The sequence below is a fragment of the Phascolarctos cinereus genome, unplaced genomic scaffold (genome assembly GCF_003287225.1).
Source record: "Phascolarctos cinereus isolate Bilbo 61053 unplaced genomic scaffold, phaCin_HiC Scaffold_9;HRSCAF=440, whole genome shotgun sequence".
In the NCBI taxonomy this organism is placed as follows: Eukaryota; Metazoa; Chordata; class Mammalia; order Diprotodontia; family Phascolarctidae; genus Phascolarctos; species Phascolarctos cinereus.
Window position 1 is genome coordinate 14,424,680 of NW_027556402.1, and position 22,330 is coordinate 14,447,009.

Consider the following 22,330-nt stretch of genomic DNA (forward strand, 5'->3'; position numbering starts at 1 on the left):
CTTTGTTGAAAGGGACTCACAAGGGCGGCTAGGTGGCGCGGTGGATGGAGCACCAGCCCTGGAGTCAGGAGGACCTGGGTGCTTAATCCCATTGCCTGGCCAGAAAAAAAAAAAAGGGACTAACACAGAAACAAGCTAGTGGGTATTAGGGATTCTTAGGTGAGAATATCCACCTAACCAGCTGGAAATAGTATGTAGGCGCACTCACCTAATTAGTAATGCCCTTTAAAAAGTGGTCTGATCAAATAAGCAGGTGTTTGTTTACCAAATTGAGAATCGATATCATTAAACTCTAGAGCAGTAATTATCAGCTCTCTGGAAGTTGTGACAACTTCTTTTTTCCATTTGGGGAATATCTCTAAGTGTTAAAAGTATCTTCTGAGAACATTATGGCTAGCTGGAGCTTTTAGTAGTGTTGTAAGCTCTCTTTTTTAGGCGTGAAAGCAGAGTTTCCTAAAGGATGTTTGTATTTAAAACAACTCAGGACAAACTGGCCTGTACTGTATATATACCATGTATGTAGACCTTTGCGTATGCTATTATATGCAAGTGTGACCTTGAGTTGTAGAAGTCTGTGTCAGGAGAGCATGCCAGGCTGGTGACAGACAAACAGGCCTGTTGTCAGAGGACTCACTTAGCTACGTGGAGAAAGGCCTGTCATCAGAAGGTTGCCTGCTTAATGGTGGATCAAGGATTCTTGTCTTTTGGATGCAGCAGCTTTATGAGCTGCTCTAGTGGGAATACTCACAATGACGTTAAAATAGCCAAATGGATATTTTGGTTTTCAGGTCTTGTTTGTTTGGTTTTTTTTGAATCCATTTAGCAGGTAAATAAAGGTTTCTGGAAGAGAATCTGTCTCATTAGGTGCATAAGTGTTTTTAACCCTTAACCGTCTGATAAATGTCTTTTCATAACTGTTCAGAAATCTTTTTAAAAAGAAAATTGATGTGAAGACAGACATGGAAGTTAAGCAATAGTCATCCTCTCTGTCATGAGAGAAAACTGGAAAGAACACACGGGAAACTTGAATTTTCTTGGTCTCTGAGATCCATGAGAGTTATACCACGTACATGATGGTCTGCATGGAAGTTGTATTCTGCCCACGTCAGCAGGAGAAGTGGCAGAACAAGGAAGGAGATGTTATTGTTGTCTGCCCCTGCAGTGTCTATCCATGTCTTGGCGGCACCAGAGCTGGCCTTAATATGCCTGGCAAGCCTGTACTGCACTATTGTACCAATGACTACCTTGCATTCCCCAGATATTCTTAAAACATTCTGAAATGCCGTTTCCTGCCCCTGCTGCTTTACTTATTTACCTGCCCTGTTAAACTGAATGTGAGCTCCTTGAGAGCTGGGACTGTTTTTGACCTTTCTTTGTATTCACGGCACTTAGCATGTAGTAGGTGCTCACTAAATGTTGATTGACACTGACTCACACCTGTCGATCTAATTCTTAAGAAAAGTGTCAAAAATGTAAAATATTCATGATCTTCTTGTTTGTAATATCAAAAAACTACAGTCTCTGTATCCAAAGATTGGAGACTAGCCAAACAAGCCATTAAGGTGTTGTTGGTATTTGTTCAGTCATTTCAGTCATGTCTGACTCTCTGTGACCGCCTTTGGGGTTTTCTTGGCAAAGATACTGGAGTGGTTTGCCATTTCCTTCTCCAGCTCGTTTGACAGATGAGGAACTGAGGCAAACAGGGTTGACAGACTTGCCCAGGGTCACACAGCTAGTAAGTGAGGCCAGATTTAAACTCAGGAAGATGAGTTGTTGTGATATTAGGATGTCATTAAAAAAGTGAATATTGGATATAACACTGAAACATGGAAAGATGTATGACATGAAGCAGAGCTAAATTGCAGAAATGGAAATACCTGCATGCACACGCATGAAAACAAAGTGAAAAGTAGCAGAGGTATAGGTAGACTTAGAGCCCCAGAGCCCAGTATATTATATATACTGATGTTTTGGGGGTTTATTATTGATCCGTTAAGTCATTTTTATTCTACTTTGTTACTAGCTGTGTGACCTTGGGGAAACCACTCAACCTGTTTGCCTCAGTTTCCTCATGTATAAAATATCGATAATTATAACAGCACCTCCCAGGTTGTTGTGAGAGGATCAAAGGAGACGATAATTGTAATGTGCTATGACTGTCCTCATTGTTATGTTGTCACATGTAAGGTTCTGTGGAAGTTTCTTCCTCATTGGGTATATATCTCGATACTTTGGTTAGTAATATTTTTAAGGCCTCAGTACTTAGCTTCTTTGGCCTGCCATCCTCAGCCCAGCTGATGGTTGTCCACTTTGTGTTCTCTATTCTTCTGGCCACTTAGTTTGTGCCTCTTGGAGCAGGCCGCCTCACACTTCAGTGGTTTGGGCATGTCTCTTCCCCTTTGAGATATATCCCAGCTCCTTGAAAGCAGAGCCTTCATCTAGTACCACACTGTGTCCCACACAAGATGCAATTGGGTGTTCAATGGATTGTAGGTATTCAGTATGTGTAGTTGTTGAATCTGTTCAGGATTGTGATCCCATAAACTTTTTCTTGGATCACGTGGAAGTTTTTGTTTGTAAAATGTATTATGTTAAATCTGCTTTTCATAGCCAGAATTTTACATAGTAGCAATCGACTTGACGATAAAGATTTGTGTTACAAATAATGTGGTTGTGCAGTTTAGATTGAGGAGAAAATTACATAATTGATTTGGTCTCTTTTTTTTTTCTTGATTACTTTTAGATTCATATTCTTGCATAAGTCATCTTTATTATGTATTTGGGATCCATTGTTTGTGGAGAAAGATAGTTAGAAATATAAGAACTAAGTTGCCATTTTTAAATGTTTAAATAGTTTATTAGTTTCATTAATTACATGATTATATCAGTCCTTGAAGAGTTGGTTTTTATTTTTATAGTCAGGTGCATAACAATAAATTACAAAAGTACTAGAGGAAGATTGATTTTGTTTTTCCTTAACCTGCTACCTGTTTTCCCTCCAGAGTTATCTTTAACTTTTAGTAAAATCTGACTATTTCTTCTTTTTTAGGGCTTGTATATCTTTAGGATCCAAAACTCGAACAATTGGGAATGCAGCCAAAAGCCAGGTAAATTAATTTAATTTTGGTGGTTCCTTAAAATCACACATACTTTTGAATTAAATATGCATTACATAAGTAGTGGGAAGATCTTATTTAGATTAAGTAGGGGGATCCTGATTAATTCATACATGTAGTAAAGGGAGAATAAAGGTGTGCAGAAAACAAAACCTATAATTAAAATTTGTGTTACATTGACTATAGTATTTTAATTCTTAATTATTGTATTTTGCTCACCCACCCCCCAAAAAATTGAGCTTGAATAAAGCATAAACATGACCTGAAAGTATTAACAATCTAGTGTTAACCTAGGTGTTTTCCCACTTATTTTTCTTTGATCTATTGTATGATCAGTATGGTATAGTTGATTGTGTTGGTCAGAATAATTTGCAGTTATTTTTTTCAAAGTAACTGTGAGTTCAGGGTGTTGATGCTGCTGATGTGTGTGAAAACATTGTTAGTAGATGTTAAGATGTATATATTTTATGCTGTGGGACAAAGGCCGCATCTGCGTGCCTGAAGGGTTTCCTGACAAGAAGCTCCACCTGAGGGGAGGAGGATCTTAGGAAGAAGTGAGATAGAAAATTAGAGAAACTTCATAATAAACAGGGATATTTGAAGCTGCCATTAATTTATATAGAATGTATTTTAAAAGTTTTTGGGTTATGGTATCTGTTCACTAGTAAGAAAGCATATATTTTTTACTTCAGTGTTACAGCTAATTTTCCTTTCAACCTTATTTTCTTCAGTTTTAAAATCGGTGAGTTCTCTTGAATTTTAATGTGTACCTGAATCTTTTCCTCTCTTAAAAAGAAAAGGTAGAATAGCATTGATTTTCCTAAGAATTTCTTTCCCACCCCCCTTTCCGTGTTACCAGTATACAAGACTTAATTAACTATTAATTATCATGGTGCTCCACTTATATTTGTATGTGTGATTTCTATTTGTCTTACATAAATTGAGCTGGGGATATTTTTTCTCTCTTTCTCTCTTTCTTTGTATCTCTAACCTTTTTTTTTCAACTATTTAAGGTTGTTTTCCCATAAATATTTCTTCAATTTGGATAAATATTAAGCTGACTATCAGTTCCACTCCAGAATTGGGCTTTGATGGGGCAGCTAGGTGGCGCAGTGGATAGAGTGCCAGCCCTGAAGTCAGGAGGACCTGAGTTCAAATACGGCCTCAGACCAAAACACTTGACACTTACTAGCCGTGTGACCCTGGGCAAGTCACTTAATCCCAACTGCCTAAAAATAAAAAAAATAACAAAAAAAACAGAATTGGGCTTTGAGCTCACCCAAGCCTGATGCATGTGGACACGATAGTTTGACTGAATTTCTGGTGCATCCCAGAATTCATTCTTACATTTTTTGAGGGAAGCAGTCACGTTGCCTTTATTGAACAGCGGGCTGACTTGACAATCTTAGGCAAGATAATATCATTCTGGCTTTAGAATGGTAATTGTAATATGTTACCTCTGGTTTCCTCTTTAGATTTTAAAGTCATGGCTGCTCAAAAGTTATGGCAATTTGTATTTTGATTTGTTATTCACTGAATTTTTTGAAGTAGGGTGTATCCCCTCATAGAGCATATACCTAGTTAAATGAAACCTGCTTTCCAGAAAGTCTCATGGGATTATAGATTTAGGACCTTAGTGGGACCTTAGAAGTTGGGGACAATGTGCTGAACATGAGAAGCTTGTTCATAAATTGGATCTTCTTTGAGGGGAGATGGAATTTAGTAGAGATTGGAGGGGGATACTGGTGGGAATAACCACTAGAACCGACCTGGGGACTTGTTACTGTGAACACAGGTCTGTAATTTAAGAGTTGTCTCAGTGTCGGTGAGATTGACTGTTACTTAGCAGTAGACCACTGGTCGTGGAGCTGGAAAGTTAGTGTCAGAAACAGGATCCTGGTTCCACTCTCCCACATGGCTTTTCTTTTTATAAGTAATAAAAGGAGAGGAATAGATGAAAAATAACTGGCAAGAGATGGTGAGATATAGGTGATTATAAAAGAAACCCTGACATTGACAAAACTTTTCCTTTTGAAAAATACATTTATTTTGAACTTTTTCTGTATTTTATCAAAGCAGGAGCTGTGGGGTAATGAAAATGTTTGCACCATTGTTGCATAATTCATAGTTTTTTGAGAATCAATATTAAGGGGGCAGCTAGGTGGCACAGTGGATAGAGCACCAGCCCTGGATTCAGGAGGACCTGAGTTCAAATGCGGCCTCAGACACATAACACTTACTAGCTGTGTGACCCTGGGCAAGTCACTTAACCCCACTGCCTAAAATTACAACAACAACAAAAAAAGAAAAAGAGAAAAAAAGAGAATCAATATGAAGAATGTATTAACTGTTATTCTTAGTGCACACGGTAAGTCAGAAACTTGTTTTATCGTAAAACTGGACATGCAGAAAACAGGGGTTCTGTTTTTTACTTGTAAAGGGCAAAGATTTGGTGGTGTACTTTGATTAATAACAGTATTTTTTTTAACAGATTGTTACAAATGTAAGAAATACATTACATGGCTTCAAAAAACTCCATGGACGGTCTTTTGATGATCCCATTGTACAGACTGAAAGGTTCAAGCTTCCCTATGAGCTTCAGAAAATGCCGAATGGAAGTACAGGAGTTAAGGTACCTGCCCAGGGCAGCAACTCGATAACGTAACAATCGGAAAACCCACCTAGGAGGCAGTCATTCTACTCGCTCACATTTTCTTGGCAGCTCAGATAGCTTCACCAAGATTTCCGTTCCTTTCTATTCAAGTGAATAAGGTTTTTAAGAAGGCAAAACTATTTGATTATTATCTTGCTTAATTTAATAATAAAACTGACTTTAGAGAAATTGCAGGGGGATAGGGAGAATTAGAGCTACAGCTACTTAGGGAAAGGACTAAACTGGTTTGAGGATTGCCTTTGAAAAAATGTTTGTAATTATTGCAGAAACATCTTGACATGTGTTAAAGGTATTAAATAAAGGAAAGCATTTTTGAATAGCATTTCAATAACATTTCTGAATTAAGATTTTTAAAGGCAAGTATTAATGTTTACTTTGCCAAAAAAGGAACCTTATGTTTAAAGCTATTGTGCTTGAGGTTATTTATGTTATAATATAGCCTTGGTACTACAGTACCTTCCCTTGGCTTCTTTTAACTTAGCAATATTCAGCTTCCCGAGTATTGCTTTATTTTTTATTATTGAAATTCATGCTGTCTTAATCTCTTTTCTGTAGAAGTTTTAAACATATATTTTGTGAGGAAAAGTACCCTGAAATCATGCAGATATAGTAAATTCTAGTGAAGACTCACCTAGCACAGAGTTTATAGTTTTTATTTTATATTTTTCTTGCCTCTGTTACTAAAAAATGAAAGCAACAGATGTCTTCTTTGTGAAAGCAGAGGAAAAAATAAGGAGTGAATGATAAGGCTTTAAAAATCATTTATGCTGAAATGAATCTTTTAAAGATTAGGTTTCTATTTCAAGTTCTTATGTAGTTTATCCATTTATTTTTTAATTTTCCGATAGGCTCATTAAATATTTATTTGTTTTGCTTACTGACATTTTCCTTTGCTTTCAGGTTCGGTACCTAGAAGAAGATCGGCCTTTTGCAATCGAGCAGGTCACTGGAATGCTTTTGGCCAAGCTTAAGGAGACTTCAGAAAATGCTTTGAAGAAGCCTGTGGCAGATTGTGTGATTTCAGTAAGTTGTACCGTATTTTACTTTGATCAGATATTCTTGGATTAACACCTTCCCCACTGGGCTGTTGGGAGGTTCAAACGAGATGAGTTATGTAAAGCGCTGGTCTTATTTGATATTCTTTTTGTTGGATTAGTGTCCTGTATGTTATACACTGCAGGTATCTGGTTCTTTTTGCTTTCTGTCTGTGTTCTTCACCCAGTCAATGACCACTAAATCCAGTTAGCTTTCTTTTTCACGTGGAAGGGCTGGAATGTAAGAATATCTTGAAGGACCAAGCTGAGTCCATTGACAGTGCAGAGCCTTTTTTTTTTATCCACAAGGCAAAGAAAATAGAGATATGAAGTTTTTTATTTAAAAGTAAAGTGATGTTAAATTTTTTTCCTTCAGGTTATGTGTCTGGTCTTCGTAGTCTTAAGAAAAGGAAGAAGGGAACCTAGGTGGTGCAGTGGATAGAGCACCAGGCCTGGATTCAGGAGGACCTGAGTTCAAATTGGCCTCAGGCACATAACACTTACTAGCTGTGTGATCGTGGGCAAGTCACTTAACCCCCTCCCCCCCCAAAAAATTTCATTTTTATATAGCTTGAAGTTTTTCAACATGTTGGTCATGATTAGCCAAATAGATCTTGGTGACTTCAGTGGCTGTATCTCCAAAACTACATCCAGTATATCAACCCCCTTCTCCAAAACCTTTGCACCACCAGGTTTGGCTCTGCCCCAGTCTCCCCAAAAGTTATCAACAAAAGCAGGTCCTTTTCTCTCTCTTTTTTTAAAATGGGGGTGGTTTGTAAGAGAAACTGGGATTTTCATAGGACATGCACATTCAAACCATAACTCTATGTGTATGGCCCTGTGCTGTAGAAGATAGATCACTATTTACTTTATAGGCCTTCATAATCAGTGGGGCTGGATTCCCTAAAGCAAGTCTGAGATGTGAGAAAGCTTCATTTGTGCTTTAGACCACAAGGTGCTATTTGAGTCAGTGAAGCAGTCATTTGTTGAATGCTTCCCCAGTGGCATAAAATTGTTCTTTTCTATTAGGTACCTGACTTCCTTCCTCAAAGGAGCTGACTCATTGGGAGAACCTTGTTTTGTGAGAATCATGATGTGTGCAGTGAAAAGAGGACTGAATTTCGTCAGGGGGCTTGGGTTCAAATCCTAGCTTGGGGAACCACTATAAAATAAGGGCGGATTAGATGATCTCCAGGGTCCCTTCCATTTCTACATCTGTGATGCTCTGATGGGTCCTTTTGCAGTGGGGATGGGGAAATATTAATTGCGTATATCATTGCTACCCAATTTCGATTATAGTACCATACCGATACACTAGGTGGGTTATGGAAGACATCTTTATGGTTCTGCCATTCTTCCATGGTTTCCCATTTTGTCATTTGGACATTTGTGTACAGTCGGGGGTGCTGGGAGCCAGTGCCAATCTTGCAGCAGCACCCCAGGTTTCAGGGAGGGAGAGAAAGCCCCTAGAGGGGTGATGGGGCCTCGACCAGAGCAGAGGAGAACACCAGGAAGGGCTGAGGAGCTTTCCTCCCCACTTCATCCTCTTCTTGAGGGACGTGCTCAGGAGAATGTAAGCCTGGAGGGCAGAGTGAGGAGCTCCTCCTTTGGGTATCTTCCCAGTGCTGCCCTCGAGTTTGGTGGCTTAATAAAACTCTGTCGCTTTGCTGTTTCGAGATGAGGAAACCAAATCCCAGAGAGGTTGATCGACTTGCCCAAGGTCACACCTGTGATGTGAGACGCGCTTATTTCTTGATGTGTTAGGGTGATGAGACCATGGCCCAGGCGTGCCCTTACCACTCTGAAAGATGTTACTGCCCTTCCTTCACTGTACTTGAGAATGGGGTCCAATAGTCAGCCCAGCAGCTCAGCCTCTTCTTTTCTGTGGACAAGAAGGGCTCAGGAGGAGAGGGCTGCAGGAGAGAAATCGGTGCAGGGGCTATTTAATTTTCTCATAGGGTAGCTAGCTTCTTTACAAAGCAGGTTAGTTGTCCCTAGCTTTAGGACCTCTAGATACCAGAGCTTTCCTAAATAAAAATGATAGCGGGATGGGGCCTATAATTTTGCTCTTAATTTTGAGATCTTTCTCAAATTTGATGGCTTGTTGAGAATGTTTACTTTTTTTAAATGTTTGTTTAAAAAAAATTTTATAAATTGATTTATTTTGATTTATCAACAATCATTTCCATAAGCTTTTGAGTTTTAAATTTTTCTTCTCCTCCCTCCCCAAGACGGCGCAAAATCTGATATGGGCTATACATATACATTCCCATTAAACATATTTTCACATTAGTGATGTTGTTAGGAAAAATTAGAACCAATAGAAGGAACCACCAGAAAAGAGAAAACAAAACAGAAGGAAAAAAAGAGCCAACAGTCTGCTTCGATCTGCATTCAGTCTCCATCGTTCTTTCTCTGGATGTGAAGAGCGTTTTCCATCAGGCGACTTTTGGAGCTGTCTGAGATCCTTGCATTGCTGAGAAGGGCTGAGTCTGTCAAAGTTAGTTATCACACGATGTGGCTGTCACTGTGTACCGCGTTCTCCTGGCTCTGCTCACTTCAGTGTCAGTCCGTACAAGTCTTTCCAGGTTTTTCTGAAGTCCGCCTGCTCATCACTTCTTGTAGCACAATGTTGTTCCATTTCGGCCATTCCCCCGTGGATGGGCATCCCCTCAGCTTCCAAGAGAACGTTTACTTTTTAAAGAAAGGCTGTGTTGCTACTTAAACAGTGTCCCTGTCCTTAAACTTGTGCTATAGCATGGAGTGCTGAGGCTCAGAAATCGTGATGTCTTTTATCAGGAGAACATGTATGAGGATTGTACAAATAAGATCGTGATATCAAATTTCAGGCTTTACTAAAACAAAGAATTGGTGATAGGCCCTAGATGTTCCAGCTCTGGGGGAGAGTTCATGGACACAGACCTCATATTAATTTATATTAATTAATAGATTCACATCAAAGTAGTCATCATCCACATACACCTACCTTACTTTAAGCAAATACAGAGAGAAAGTTTGGATTTCCAAAACGTGATTTAGAGTGAAACCTTGTATAAACTAGTTCCCTGAAGTCATTTGTAAAGTGTTGTTGTTTATTAAGTTTGACTTTTCGGTGCTGCTTATTATTGAGCAAAATTCATTGATCACTGGATACATCAAAGAGTTCTAATTTTCAACATTCAGGCAGGCTTTAGTTATTTAAATTAAATTTTAAAATATGTTATTGTGGAATTAGTAACCCCCAGCAAAAAGAAACATAAATAAAATTTAAAAATGAAAAACTCCACACTTCTTTTATGCCAAACATTTCCATATTAACCATTTTGCAAAAAAACAAAAAGCAAGAAATTATGAAGAAATTTCACTCAGAGTTCATCAATTCTCCCTCTGGAGGTGGACAGCGCTTTTCGTCATGGGTCCTTTGCATTGTCTTGGAGCACCGTATTGAGCAGCGACTTTCACAGTTGGTCACTGTTAGAATGTTAATGTTGAACACACTAACACACACTAACTGGAAAGAGCACCAGTCCGGCAGTCAGGAAGACCTGAGTTCAGATGTGGCCTCAGACCATTGCTAGTAGGGTGACTCCTGGGCAGATCGCTTCATCCTGTTTGCCTCGGTTTCCCCATCTGTGAAATATGGATAATCGCACCTGCTTCCTGGCATTGTTGTGAACATCAAATGAGATAATTGTAAGGAACTTAGCACAGCACCTGATACATAGTAAGAGCTTTATAAATATTAGCAATTACCTTTGTCATCATCATCATCATCATTATTAATTTGAATAAGATATTGTAATGACATTTTATTTTCTAGCTCCTTTGGACTTTGTCAGTGTGTTGTGTTTGGACATTAAATCACTTTCATGTTCTGTTTTCAATTTGTTTTTAAGTTCTGTCTGAATCACTTTAGGATAAACATTTCAAGGTTTTTTTCTCCTCATTTAATGAGCTTCAGTGGATTCTTGACATGTTGCCTTCATATGTATAATCAGATGCATTCATTATTTTGCCCTTTGCTTAATTGAAACCTTAAAGGTGAACTGTGTCACGTAGAACTATTGTATTTACTCCCTGTTCCTAACCTGTCAGGTTCCTAGTTTCTTCACCGACACGGAGAGAAGGTCCGTGATGGCAGCTGCCCAGGTCGCCGGCTTAAATTGTTTAAGACTGATGAATGAAACCGCTGCAGGTAAGCAATGGGAAAGTCATTGGCAACAATGTGTGGCTGATTTTTTTGCTGGCAAGTGCAGTGAAGTTGGTCAGCCTCAAGACTTAGCACGAAAGTGCTGATTTCATGAGGATTTTAGCTGGGAGTAGGTAGCTGCTGGTTTAAGCAGCCGTCTTTGGGTGTCTCAGTGGTTGGGGCGTGTTTCTTTTTAATGTTAAGGGGTGCTCCGACGTTGTTGGTCAAGCTGTGGAATGGAATGAAGGATGACCAAGAGCGAATCCCCTCCCCTCATGAATGATCATGTGCCCTTTTTGCATTAAATTTCAAACTATGGAAATAATTCACTGGTACTTGATCTCCAGAGTGGCTGGAATTCCAAAGGAAATGTTTGTGTTCACAGTTGCGCTCGCGTATGGAATTTATAAGCAAGACCTTCCCCCTTTGGAGGAGAAACCAAGAAATGTCGTGTTTGTCGATATGGGGCATTCCGCCTACCAAGTTTCAGTTTGTGCTTTTAACAAGGGAAAACTCAAGGTACGTGAGAGATTTTCTACGTTTGGTTATTATTCTCTTACTAAAAATGAGTCCATGTAATTGGTTTGATAAAAGGTAGTATACAGATAAAGTGTTTATTGTGCACTTACTCTGTGTGGACACTGGTAAACATTGGGGCTTTGGACACAGGCGAGCCAGGCTTGCAGGAGTTTACATTCAAGTATGGAAACACAGCACATTAAGGGAGCCTAGAAAAGGGGAATTGAGAAGATGCTAAGGCTGGGGAGGGTCGAGGGAGGAACAAGAGGAGTGGGAGATGATTGCTGGTGTGCAGGCAGCAGCAGGCAACGGGCTCACCTCCCGAGTCTGGCACCCCAGCGGCAGAGTCCAGAGTTGGGGGGGGGGGTGGCTCTGGTGCAGATATCGATGAGAAGTCATGTAAGATAAAATAGTAGTAGGGGCAGCTGGGAGGCTCAGTGGATAGAGCACCTACCCTGGAATCAGGAGGACCTGAATTCAAATACGGCCTCAGACACTTGACACTTAATTAGCTGTGTGACCCTGGGCAAGTCACTTGACCCCATTGCCTCACCAAAAAGGCAAAAAAAAAAAAAGAAAAGAAAAGAAAATAGTAGTGTGCCTTTTTATAATAAAAGGGTTAGGAACTGGGCTTGTGACTTCACTGATGTAGGGAATCTCTAGAGCAGAAAACTCCTAGGCCAGTGCGGGTCAGCACTTCCTCTGTAACTTGTGGTCTTAGGAAATGGCCCAGGCCACTGAGGGGTCAAGCAACTTGACCAGACTCCCCAGATGAGGTGGTGGGAGCCTCAACTGAAGTGAATTCTTATGGGCTCTAAGGCCAACTCCCTACACACCCTGCCTTGAGACTGGACCTGTGCTTTCATTGGCATAGGGAGCCCCCTCTCAGTCAAGGGGCTTCCTCCTCCAGGGGCAAGTCAGAATCTTCTCTGCTGCTCACAGGTTCCAGAGGGATCTCAGTGGCAACTTGAACCCTGGTTTTTTGGTGGGTTTTTTTTTTTAACTTCAAGGTTTACTCTAGCCACTAGACCATGTTACTTTTCCTTTAATACATATAATGTTCTTTTTGGGAATAATTTAAGCAGGAGTTGATGGGCACCATTTTTTTCTATCTTTATATTTTACTTTTATACATCATAGTTTATTCTGTTTTACGAGGCTCACACTTTACAGGCTTAGGCTTTCTTACTTTCCAAACACATTTATTTGGAAAGTATTTCAAGACGGACAAGATGCATTTATTAAGCACTTAACCAGTGTGCTCAGCACTGAGGTGAAAGCAGCCTCTGCCCTCAAGGTATGTTCAGTCTTTGGTGGAGGTTCCCTAAGTGTTCCCCTGCACCTCTCATGCTCCTATTATCATAGCATTGTTGCTAGGATACTCTATCTCCTGTGTCTTTGTCCCTAGCTCTGTATTCTTTACTGTTTGGGTTGACTTTGCTATTTTATTATTATCTCAGTTTTAACAAATTCTGAATAAAATGAGCATTTTTATATACGTTGTAAATAGGACAAGAGAATTTGTACATGAAACTGTGAATCTCTCATATAGACCTTGCTTTTCTTTTTAAGTGTATTACAAATTCAGCATGTAACTTTCTTCCAAATATTAACATTCATTTTTTTCAAATTTTGAGTTCCAAATTCTTTCCCTCCCTCTCTCTCTCTCCTCCCCCCTCATTGAGAATACAAGCAATTTCATGTAGGTTGCATATGCAGTCATGGCAAAATATTTCATACTAGTCATGTTGTGAAAGAAAACAGAGACAAACAAAACAAAAAGAAAAGGATGCTTTGATCTGCATTCATACTCTACCAGTTCATTCCCTGGAGTTGGATAACATTTTTCATTAAAATATGTAACTTTAAAGCTGTCGTGCCTATGATTCTTTCTGGTTTTCTGTTGTCTTACTTTTTGCAGGGTGGATAGGGAAGGAGGGGCTGGGGAGAAGGAACCCTAACCTACCCCACCCCACCCCCATTCTCATGTCTCCATTGTTTTCATTATTGCTGGCTAGGAGGTTGCTTCTTTGGCACTAAGTATCTTTATGTTGTTCTCCCCCCCCCCATCTCAGAGCTCTTCTAGAAATTTAAGAATATGCACCAGATTACTTACAGTAAAACCGTAGTTATTAAAATTATCTTGAAATCGAAAGGTTTCTTTGAGCTGTTGTATGTATTAGGTTATATATTTAATTGAAAAAAACATGACTTGAGAATAAGGACACTCTTTCTGAAACCTAGTTTTTGTGCTTTTTCTAAGACTTAGGATAAATTATTTGTCTAACTTTTCTAATGAATACTGTCTATATTCTTTACATCTGTATTCTTGAAAGCAGTTTCTTAAAAAGGTGTAATTCTTATGAGAATTATCTCTTGCATAATTCTTTAGAATCAGCCATAAATGAATTAAAAATTATTGTTTCTGTGGGTTGAATTTGTAGTGAAAGTGACAGTGTGTGTACTTGGATCTCACGAGCCAAAGAAATAGATTTAAAAGCCTGGTACTTAGACGCAGCATGCCATCTTTTTTCCTTCTCATTTTTTTCTCATTATGAACTTGACAAACATCAAGCAACATGAACTTTTCCATATGTAAAGAGCTGGAAAAAAGGTTATATATCAAACTGCGACTTTCTTTCATAGATTTTTTAAAAGACTCTCTTCAGCTTAATGGCGTTGTACCACCATTCCTGCACTTGTCTGTGGCCTCTTTGGAGCTCCTGCTCTCTTCCATGTGTCTTCCCCCCATCCCCACTTTTCTTATAGAGCTTGGCCCTTTTCCAGAGTGAAAGCCCTCCTGCGTACCAGATAAGTTCATATATCAGCTGTGTCTGACGAGTGGTGGGGAAGCCTGCTTCCCATCAGCCTTCTGAGTTAAGGTTGCCCTCTGCATTGGTCAGAGTTCGAAAGTCTTTCAAAGTTGTTTTCCTTTTCGATGCTTATGTAGTCACTGTATAAATTGTTCCACTGTTATGTGCTCCCTTTGCTTTGAGTAGTTAATAGGACTCTTCCCAGGTGTTTCTTATTTCTAATGGTGCAGTAATAATCCATCACGTTTTTGATGCCATAAGCCATCCCCCACGTTGATGGGCATCCCCCTTTGTTTCCATTTCTTCATTAAAATGAAAGGTGTGGCTTGTTCTTTTTAATTTTGCAGCCTCCGGTTCTGGTGGTAGTAGTTCTTCGCAGTTACGTTGCTGTGATCAGTGTGCAGGTTGTTTTCTTTTCCTGTTTCTCCATGTCCATTGCAGTCATCATAATTTAACTTCCCGGTCTGTGGACATCTGCTTTTTTCCTGTTCTTTTCTGCAACAAAAAGTAATGCTACGAATATTTTGGCATCTATTTGGAGCTTTTCTTTTTGTCAGTGACCTCTTTGTGATATATGCCTGGCAGCAGAATCGGGGGGGGGGGGGGCGGGTAGGTAGCACCAGGTCTGGAGTCAGGACGACTCCTCTTCATGAGTTCACATCTGGCCTCAGATACATATCACCCTGAGCAAGTCACTTAACCCTGTTTATCTCAATTTTCCTTATCTGTAAACTGAGCTGGAAAAGGAAATGGCAAACTACTCCTGTGGTTTCTGTCAAGAAATCCCCAAATAGGAGTCAGTCACGACTGAACAACAAAAGAATCTCTGAGTCAAAGGGTATGACCATTTTAGTGGCTTTCTTTACATAATTACAAATTGCTTTCCAGAATACATAAACTAATTTGCAACTCTGCCAACAGCTCCTCCAACACTGACTGTTTACCTCTTTTGTCATTTTTGCTGAATGTGAGGTGAAACATCAGGGTAGTTTTTGATTGGCATTTCTCTTATGAGAAAGTTCTACATATCCTTTGCCCACTTATCTATTGGGGAAGAGCTTTTGGTTGTGAATCTTGAATACCACACCCATATTTGAGAAATTTGACTCAGATTTTTTTTGTCAGTGGACTGTTTCCGTTTTCTTGGGTGCGTTAATTTTGTTGATGCTAGAAATTTCATGTAATCAGAATTCTCTCTCTGCAGTAATTACCTTTGTTCCTTCTGTGGTTAAGAATTCATCTCTTACTCACAGTTGTGAAACATCCATGGTCTCTGCTAGTGTCGTGGTAGTGTGATCTTTAATATGCACGTTGCATATCCGTTTTGAATTTCTCGTGGGATATGGTGTAAGATGTTGATCTAAGCCCAGTTTCTTCCAGACTGCTTGCCAGTTTGCCAGTAAATGAGAGTTTTTGATGCTGAATACCTAGTCTTTCCTGTTTTAAAACCCATGCCCAATAGTTTTGATAGGTATAACCACAGTTTGAGACCCGGTATTGCAGCCTGCCCCCTGCTCTACTTTTTCTAGTCTTTCCCTTCAAATTCTTGACCTGTTGTTTCATATGTGTGTGTGTTCTACAGTGTCACTTCTTGGTGGTATATGGCACTGAATAATAGATTAATTTGATTAGTGTCATTGTTATCATAGTGTGGTATCACCCAACCAGTTATTCAGGTAGCTCTTTGTTTAACTCTTTCTGCTGGGTTGTGTACATTTGTTTTATATGCTGCTACTTTACTGTAGTTGTTAAGTGTTTTATTTAAGTTGTAGTCATATCTTTAGGGAACCGTGCCGTCATCTGCACCAAGTGCTCATCTTATTTACTTTTTTCCTGTGCATATTGCATAACCCCATTTCTTTTTCTTGTCTCAGTATACTATCTCCCATTGCTAGAACTAGAATGAGAGAAGGCTGGGGGATGGGGAGCTGCCCAGAGCAGGGGTACATGCTCCCTCTTTGATCTGTGCATCACCTTTTAAAAAGCCAGGACTTACCTTTTCAAAGCACAGGGGTTTTTTGTTGTTTTTTCCTCCAACAAAACAAGTGTTTAATGCCAGTAGAACAGTTTTATGTGGCTGCTTTGAGAACATTTGTAAAGTGTTTTAAAGTGATAAGGACTGTTCTTCACATTACCAGATAATACAATTAAATCTATTTACATTTAATTCTCTTTTTTAAATTAACCAGGTCTTGGCTACTACTTTTGATCCGTACCTGGGTGGCAGGAACTTTGATGATGCTTTAGTAGATTACTTCTGTGACGAGTTCAAGGCAAAGTATAAACTGAATGTGAAAGATAATTCTCGAGCCCTGCTGCGCTTATACCAGGAGTGTGAAAAACTAAAGAAACTGATGAGTGCAAATGCGTCGGACCTTCCTTTGAACATCGAGTGTTTCATGAATGACCTTGATGTTTCCAGTAAAATGAACAGGTGCTTTTCGGAGTCTTTGCTGGTTTAATGTTGGGGTCACTTAAGATTTCTTCGCTGTGGTACTTCAGAGTGCCCTCTGCTCATCCCCTTGTCTTTGCCTGATGCTCTTGATTTTTTTTTCCCCACAGGGCTCAGTTTGAGCAGCTTTGTGCTTCTCTCTTGGCCAGAGTGGAACCACCTTTAAAAGCTGTAATGGAACAAGCAAGTAAGTCGGCAGTGGTTTGACGGCCGTGCTGTGATCTGTCTCGGCAGAGTGTGGGCAGTCATGGGTGAAAGTGGGAGAAAGGCTGCGTGATCAAAACATGATAGGAGATTTCTCTTCCTTCTCGTGGGGAGGGGTGGTGGCTTAGGCATGGGCTGTGATTGAGCTGTCTGGTCCCATGAAAGTAAATGACTAGAAGTCTGAGGGCATTATTTCATAGTGACTAAATATGATTTTGGTAACAAATCGACTATATTAGAAAAGCAGGCATTTGCCTAAAACTTGAATATTCTTATTGTCTGAAAATAACTTAAAAGTAGAACTTCTGTGGTCACTAACACATCACCTTTATTTTTTTAATTTTTTTTTTTTTTGGTTAGGCAACTGGGGTTAAGTGACTTGCCCACTGTCACACAGCTAGTAAGTGTCAAGTGTTTGGTCTGAGGCCGGATTTGAACTCAGGTCCTCCTGACTTCAGGGCCGGTGCTCTATCCACTGTGCCACCTAGCTGCCCCCACCTTTATTTTAAAACATTTTTGAAAACTGTCGCAAATAAAATTGCGAAGTATCCCCTGCAGTGCCAGATGTCCAAAATAGTTTGTGTGAACTGAAAATGTTTTTAGGTGAGAAAACGAAGGAGTTTGAAGTAGGCTTCCCCCTTCCCCTTGGCCTGTCCCCTCTCAGTTAACAGAGGAATGAGGTCACACAGGAATCAAATATCCGGACCAGAACTTGAACTCCGACTCTCTTCTTTCTGTGTTGTGGTTTAGCTTTACTCATCACGGTGCTTGTCAGTCACGGCTCCTCATTCTCATGACTAAAACCTCTTCACATTTCAGTTGTATGATGTTACAAGTCTTCTGATGTATCATTCCGTATGAGCATGTAAGTAGGTTACCCGTAGAAGAGCGGTTTTGGTGAAAGTGACCTGACCTCTCAAGGGTTTTGTCATAGCAGAGTGTGACTTTTCCTTATTATGGTCAAGTCTGGTTTCTTCTAATCCTTTTTAAATCCCAGGCAGAGTCTTGTGTCCATATCTCTGGCCCAGACATTCAATGTGTTTGTTCATCTTTGATCTCTGGTTACCAGTTCATTTGTATGTTTTATAGAATCTGAATTAGAAACAGATTTTTAACAATAATTTGTAGCCAACTGATGTATATGGATCTATATACACACTCAGTATTTGGCTGTATATGGCAGAAAAAATATTTTAAGGTGATGAGACTAGAACCAAAAAAACTTTGTTTTCTTTTCCAGACTTGAGCCGTGACGACATAAACAGTATAGAAATTGTGGGAGGCGCAACCCGAATCCCCGCCGTGAAGGAGCAGATTGCCAAGTTCTTCCTTAAAGACATAAGTACCACATTAAACGCCGATGAAGCTGTTGCAAGAGGGTGCGCACTGCAGGTACGGGGGCCGTGCACGTGGGAGGCCAACTGTCCTGTAGGTGGGGCCTCTGCGGGTGTTGGGGTCGTCTGGCTCTTTGCAGTGCCCGACAGGAGCAGATGACCCCGCCTGAACGTCACTTTGCTCACTTGTAATATGGGGCTAATGACGTCTGCATGACTTGCTTTAGGGAGTTGTTGTGAGTGAACTGCTTTGTAAACCTCAGGAGTGCTGAGGTGGACTTGTGAGCAGTGGTCCTCTCCTGGGATGCTGCATGCCAAAGGGTGCCACCGTCCTTCAGGGCTCTCTTCAGGATTTGCCAGCAGGCTGCTGGGGCTGAGCCAGGGCCTGGCGCTGGGTTTGTGTCTGTTCTGAGGGTGTACGGTGCTAGGTAGGAGCCGTGGTTGCGCACCAGGTTGGCAGCACAGTAGCTCTCGAGGCCAAAGCTGAGTTCCCCTTTTTGTGTCACCCCTTTGGCATATTGTGGGCCCCTTTTCAGAAACTTGGTTTCTGAAAGCATAAATGCATAAATTAAAACCCATAAGATTACAGAGGAAATCAGTGATGCTAGAATAAAGTTATCAGAATGTTGTGGGGTGTTTTCATTGTTGTTGTTGTTGTTGACATTCCTGGACCCCAGATTAAGAAGCCACTTTGGAGGGGCTGTGTGTGTGTGTGTGTGTGTGTTCACAACAAAGAAATGACCAAGTAAGTGTTATCAGAGCAAGTGAGGCAGTAAGCTCTGGCTCCAAGAGTCCCACGGGCTTGAGCTCAAGTCCCGCCTCTGACAGGTCTTGGTGGACTTGGGGCATATTGCTTCATTTTTCAGGGACTCCCCACATGGTTAAATCACCATCTATCTATATGGCCCTCAAAGCCCCTTCCTCCCTCCCACAGTTTATTAGAGCAGCACCCTAACTTAGGTAGTGCTTTAAGGTTTACAAAACATTTTCCTCAACATCCTCTACACAAGAATTATTATTCCCATTTTGCAAGTAAGGGAACAAAACTGCAAGAGATGAAGATAACATTCCAGTCTATCAGCAAGCATTTATTAAGAGCTTGCTGTGTGCCCAGGCATTGTGCTGAGCACCAGGTGTATGAGGGAAGGCATTCTCGTGGGGGAGGTAGCATCCATGGAGCTAGGTACCAGGTCCTCTCCAGCCTGCCACAGAGAGAGAGTCAGGCACATTATGTGGGAGCCAGGAGCTTGGACCATTCCCCTCTCACTCCTGCACAGTGCTGTACACTACATTTGGGTTCAGTCAGTTTGAGATAATAGGTAGGAAGTTTGTACAGAGTAGATGGAAGGTCATCTAAAAGGATAGGGCCTAGCACAGGCCTCCTGCAGAAGGTGGCACGTGGAAGACGAGGAGGTGGGCAGAGTACCCAGAGGGGAGCATGGGGTGAGGTCAGGAAGGGCCAGCTTATGAGCAGCTTCAGATGCCAGAGAGAAGATGTTATTTTATGTTTCATCCAGGAGGACATCAGGAGGGTGACCAGGGTCACCTAACGAGGAAAGTGACAGGTGGGCTTGGGGCCTACATCTTCTGGCTCCAGGTTCACTAATTTCTTTAAATAGAATTCAAGAGCTGTGGTGACGTGGTGACTCCTTCAAATATCATGCGTGCTAGACCATATTGTCATGTTTTAAACCAGCAGCAATGATGTCTGACTTTGTGTTTCAGCTTCTGCTAGCACCTTCTTGCTTTGAGAAGTCTTGTGATAGAGTGTACTTGTGATAGACTGGCCTTGGAGTCAAGAAGACCAGGGCTCAAAATCCTGCCTGTGACATTCACTAGTTACATGACTATTTACTGACCTCTCTGAGCCTCAGTTCCTAAGCTTCTAAGTGTAACAGCGAGGATTCAGTCAAATCCAGCTCCTCCTTGTCTTTTAAGGAACTTCAGAATGATATTTATTTGTATCAGTTTTGAAGAAAGACAGATTGACACAGAGGAACTAATTCTTATCAGAAGTAACTTGCAAATACACTTCAGGTTTTAGTTACTACACATACTTTATTGAACCATTTCTTTAAGATAGCACAGCCACGAATGGTATTTTTCCCTTGTGACTTATACTGGTGTTTTATTTTTCAGTGCGCAATTCTTTCTCCAGCCTTTAAAGTTCGTGAGTTTTCCATCACGGATGTTGTTCCCTATTCAGTAACATTAAGATGGAAATCATCTTTTGAGGATGGAACTGGGTAAGTCTGTCTTTAAATTTGTGTTTAGAAATTAGTATGTCAGTTAAATTAATTTTGCCTCAGTTTTTTTTTAATTGAAGAGTTAAGACATCAGGAAATCAGAACATTCAGAGCAAGGGTTAAGCAAAAATATAAGAGAGTGTAGAAAATAATCTCACTAATGATAATTTTGATGAAGGTTTGATTGTTTTTAGGACTGAACAAGGAAGAAAATAGCAAAACGTAGGGTGTCAAATCCTATTCTGATTACATGTGTGTCCTGTTTTAAGAAAATAAGTCGAACAATTATTCTAATTTGATATTTTTATATTTCTCAAACAGTTAAATAAGTGACATTTGAATAAGTTTATTCTCATTATAATAGGTCTTCTCCCAGGTTTATTTAAATTTTGAATAGCATGTTTTCCAACTTAAATTTCCTGTCTTGCGAAATGAGGTACATCTGTATGGAGTAAGTAAAACAAGTTAAAATTTAACATTTGAAATTTTCTCCAGCCTACCAAAGAGCCATTCCTTTAATTCTCCAATAAATTCTGAAAGAAAAAAAACCCTTTTTTAAGCTTCCTTACCAGATTTTACTGTCTTGAAGAGTGTAGTATTTCATTTAGCATTTTTACTCTTTCAGCTGTTACAAGTTAAATTGGCTTTTTTGTGACTCCTTTCTAGTCAGTGAGTGACCTGTGTTTTAGTCCCCAATGCCAGGCACATAGTTGATGCTTAATAAACGGCTATTGATTGGTTAACATAATGTTTCTGAGGGAAAATATTTTTTGAATTTCATGCTATATGAATTTTTAGAATATAATTCACTTGTTAAGGACAGTCTAAATACATGTGTCCCCGTTCTTGCAAAATCCCATCAAATTTCTTTTATAGGATCATAGGTCATGGACCCTCAGAAGTCATCTAGTCCAGTGGTCTCCAAAGTGGAAACTGACCTGATACCACCTTCCAATGGTTATATGATCAATAGATCAGAAAATGGGATTTGTCTTCAACAAAACCAATATCCATAACACTTCTGTGCTCTGTCCACTCACTCCCCTCTGCAAGAGATGGATTGTACCCTTTTTTAGCTGAGTGTTGGCCCCTCGGGGCCATTGTAATTTAACCCCACCCAGACACCTGCAGCAGTAGCTCCCATTGGGAAAAATGTCCCTGTCTGCACTCAGCATCATCCTGTGGGTATGGAAAATCCCCCTCAGAGGTCAGTCTCTCAACTCTGGGGCAGTGTCATGTTTTTGGTAGTACAGAGTAAGTTGCATGTTATCAGCAGGCACCATAGTTCTGATCTCATGACATTTTCTTTATCTTTACTCTTATTCTTCCTCTATAAACTTCTTGTTACTGTCTAAGGCACCATGGTCCTTCCCATTGTCCAAGTTTACAACCTAAACATTCAGTTCCTCATTCTCTCTGATCCTGCATAACCAGTCCCTTGCCAAATCTTGTCGTTTTCCTTCTACATCTCTCCTTTCTGTTTTTGCTCTCAGAACTAGCAAACTAGGTCAGGCTCTGATCACATCTCACTTAGACTGTTGCAACAGCCTCTTAATCTGCTTTTCTCAAGGCTTTCCATTGTCTGTATCATCTTCCACCCAGCTGCACAGATAATTTCCTAAGGCTCAGGTCTGACCATGTTTAGTAAACTTCAGTGGTTCCCTGTTACTTGCTCAGCCACACCTCAGTTTTATTTAGGACATATCCCTCACTTAATCTCCCATCCTTCTCATTCTCCCTTCTCTTTTC

At 40.3% G+C, this 22,330-nt stretch overlaps 1 protein-coding gene across 2 annotated transcripts in view; it reads left to right on the plus strand.

The window, feature by feature from the left end:
- HSPA4L (heat shock protein family A (Hsp70) member 4 like) overlaps positions 1 to 22,330 on the plus strand; it is a 64,053-nt gene that overhangs the window by 12,595 nt on the left and 29,128 nt on the right. For both annotated transcript variants that reach the window (XM_078148369.1, XM_020988567.2), the window contains exons 2-10: positions 3,050 to 3,107; positions 5,608 to 5,748; positions 6,691 to 6,813; positions 10,920 to 11,019; positions 11,399 to 11,532; positions 16,535 to 16,779; positions 16,908 to 16,984; positions 18,242 to 18,393; positions 20,475 to 20,581. In XM_078148369.1, coding sequence (XP_078004495.1) covers positions 3,050 to 3,107; positions 5,608 to 5,748; positions 6,691 to 6,813; positions 10,920 to 11,019; positions 11,399 to 11,532; positions 16,535 to 16,779; positions 16,908 to 16,984; positions 18,242 to 18,393; positions 20,475 to 20,581 — 1,137 coding nt within the window. The remainder of the gene's footprint in view (positions 1 to 3,049; positions 3,108 to 5,607; positions 5,749 to 6,690; positions 6,814 to 10,919; positions 11,020 to 11,398; positions 11,533 to 16,534; positions 16,780 to 16,907; positions 16,985 to 18,241; positions 18,394 to 20,474; positions 20,582 to 22,330) is intronic.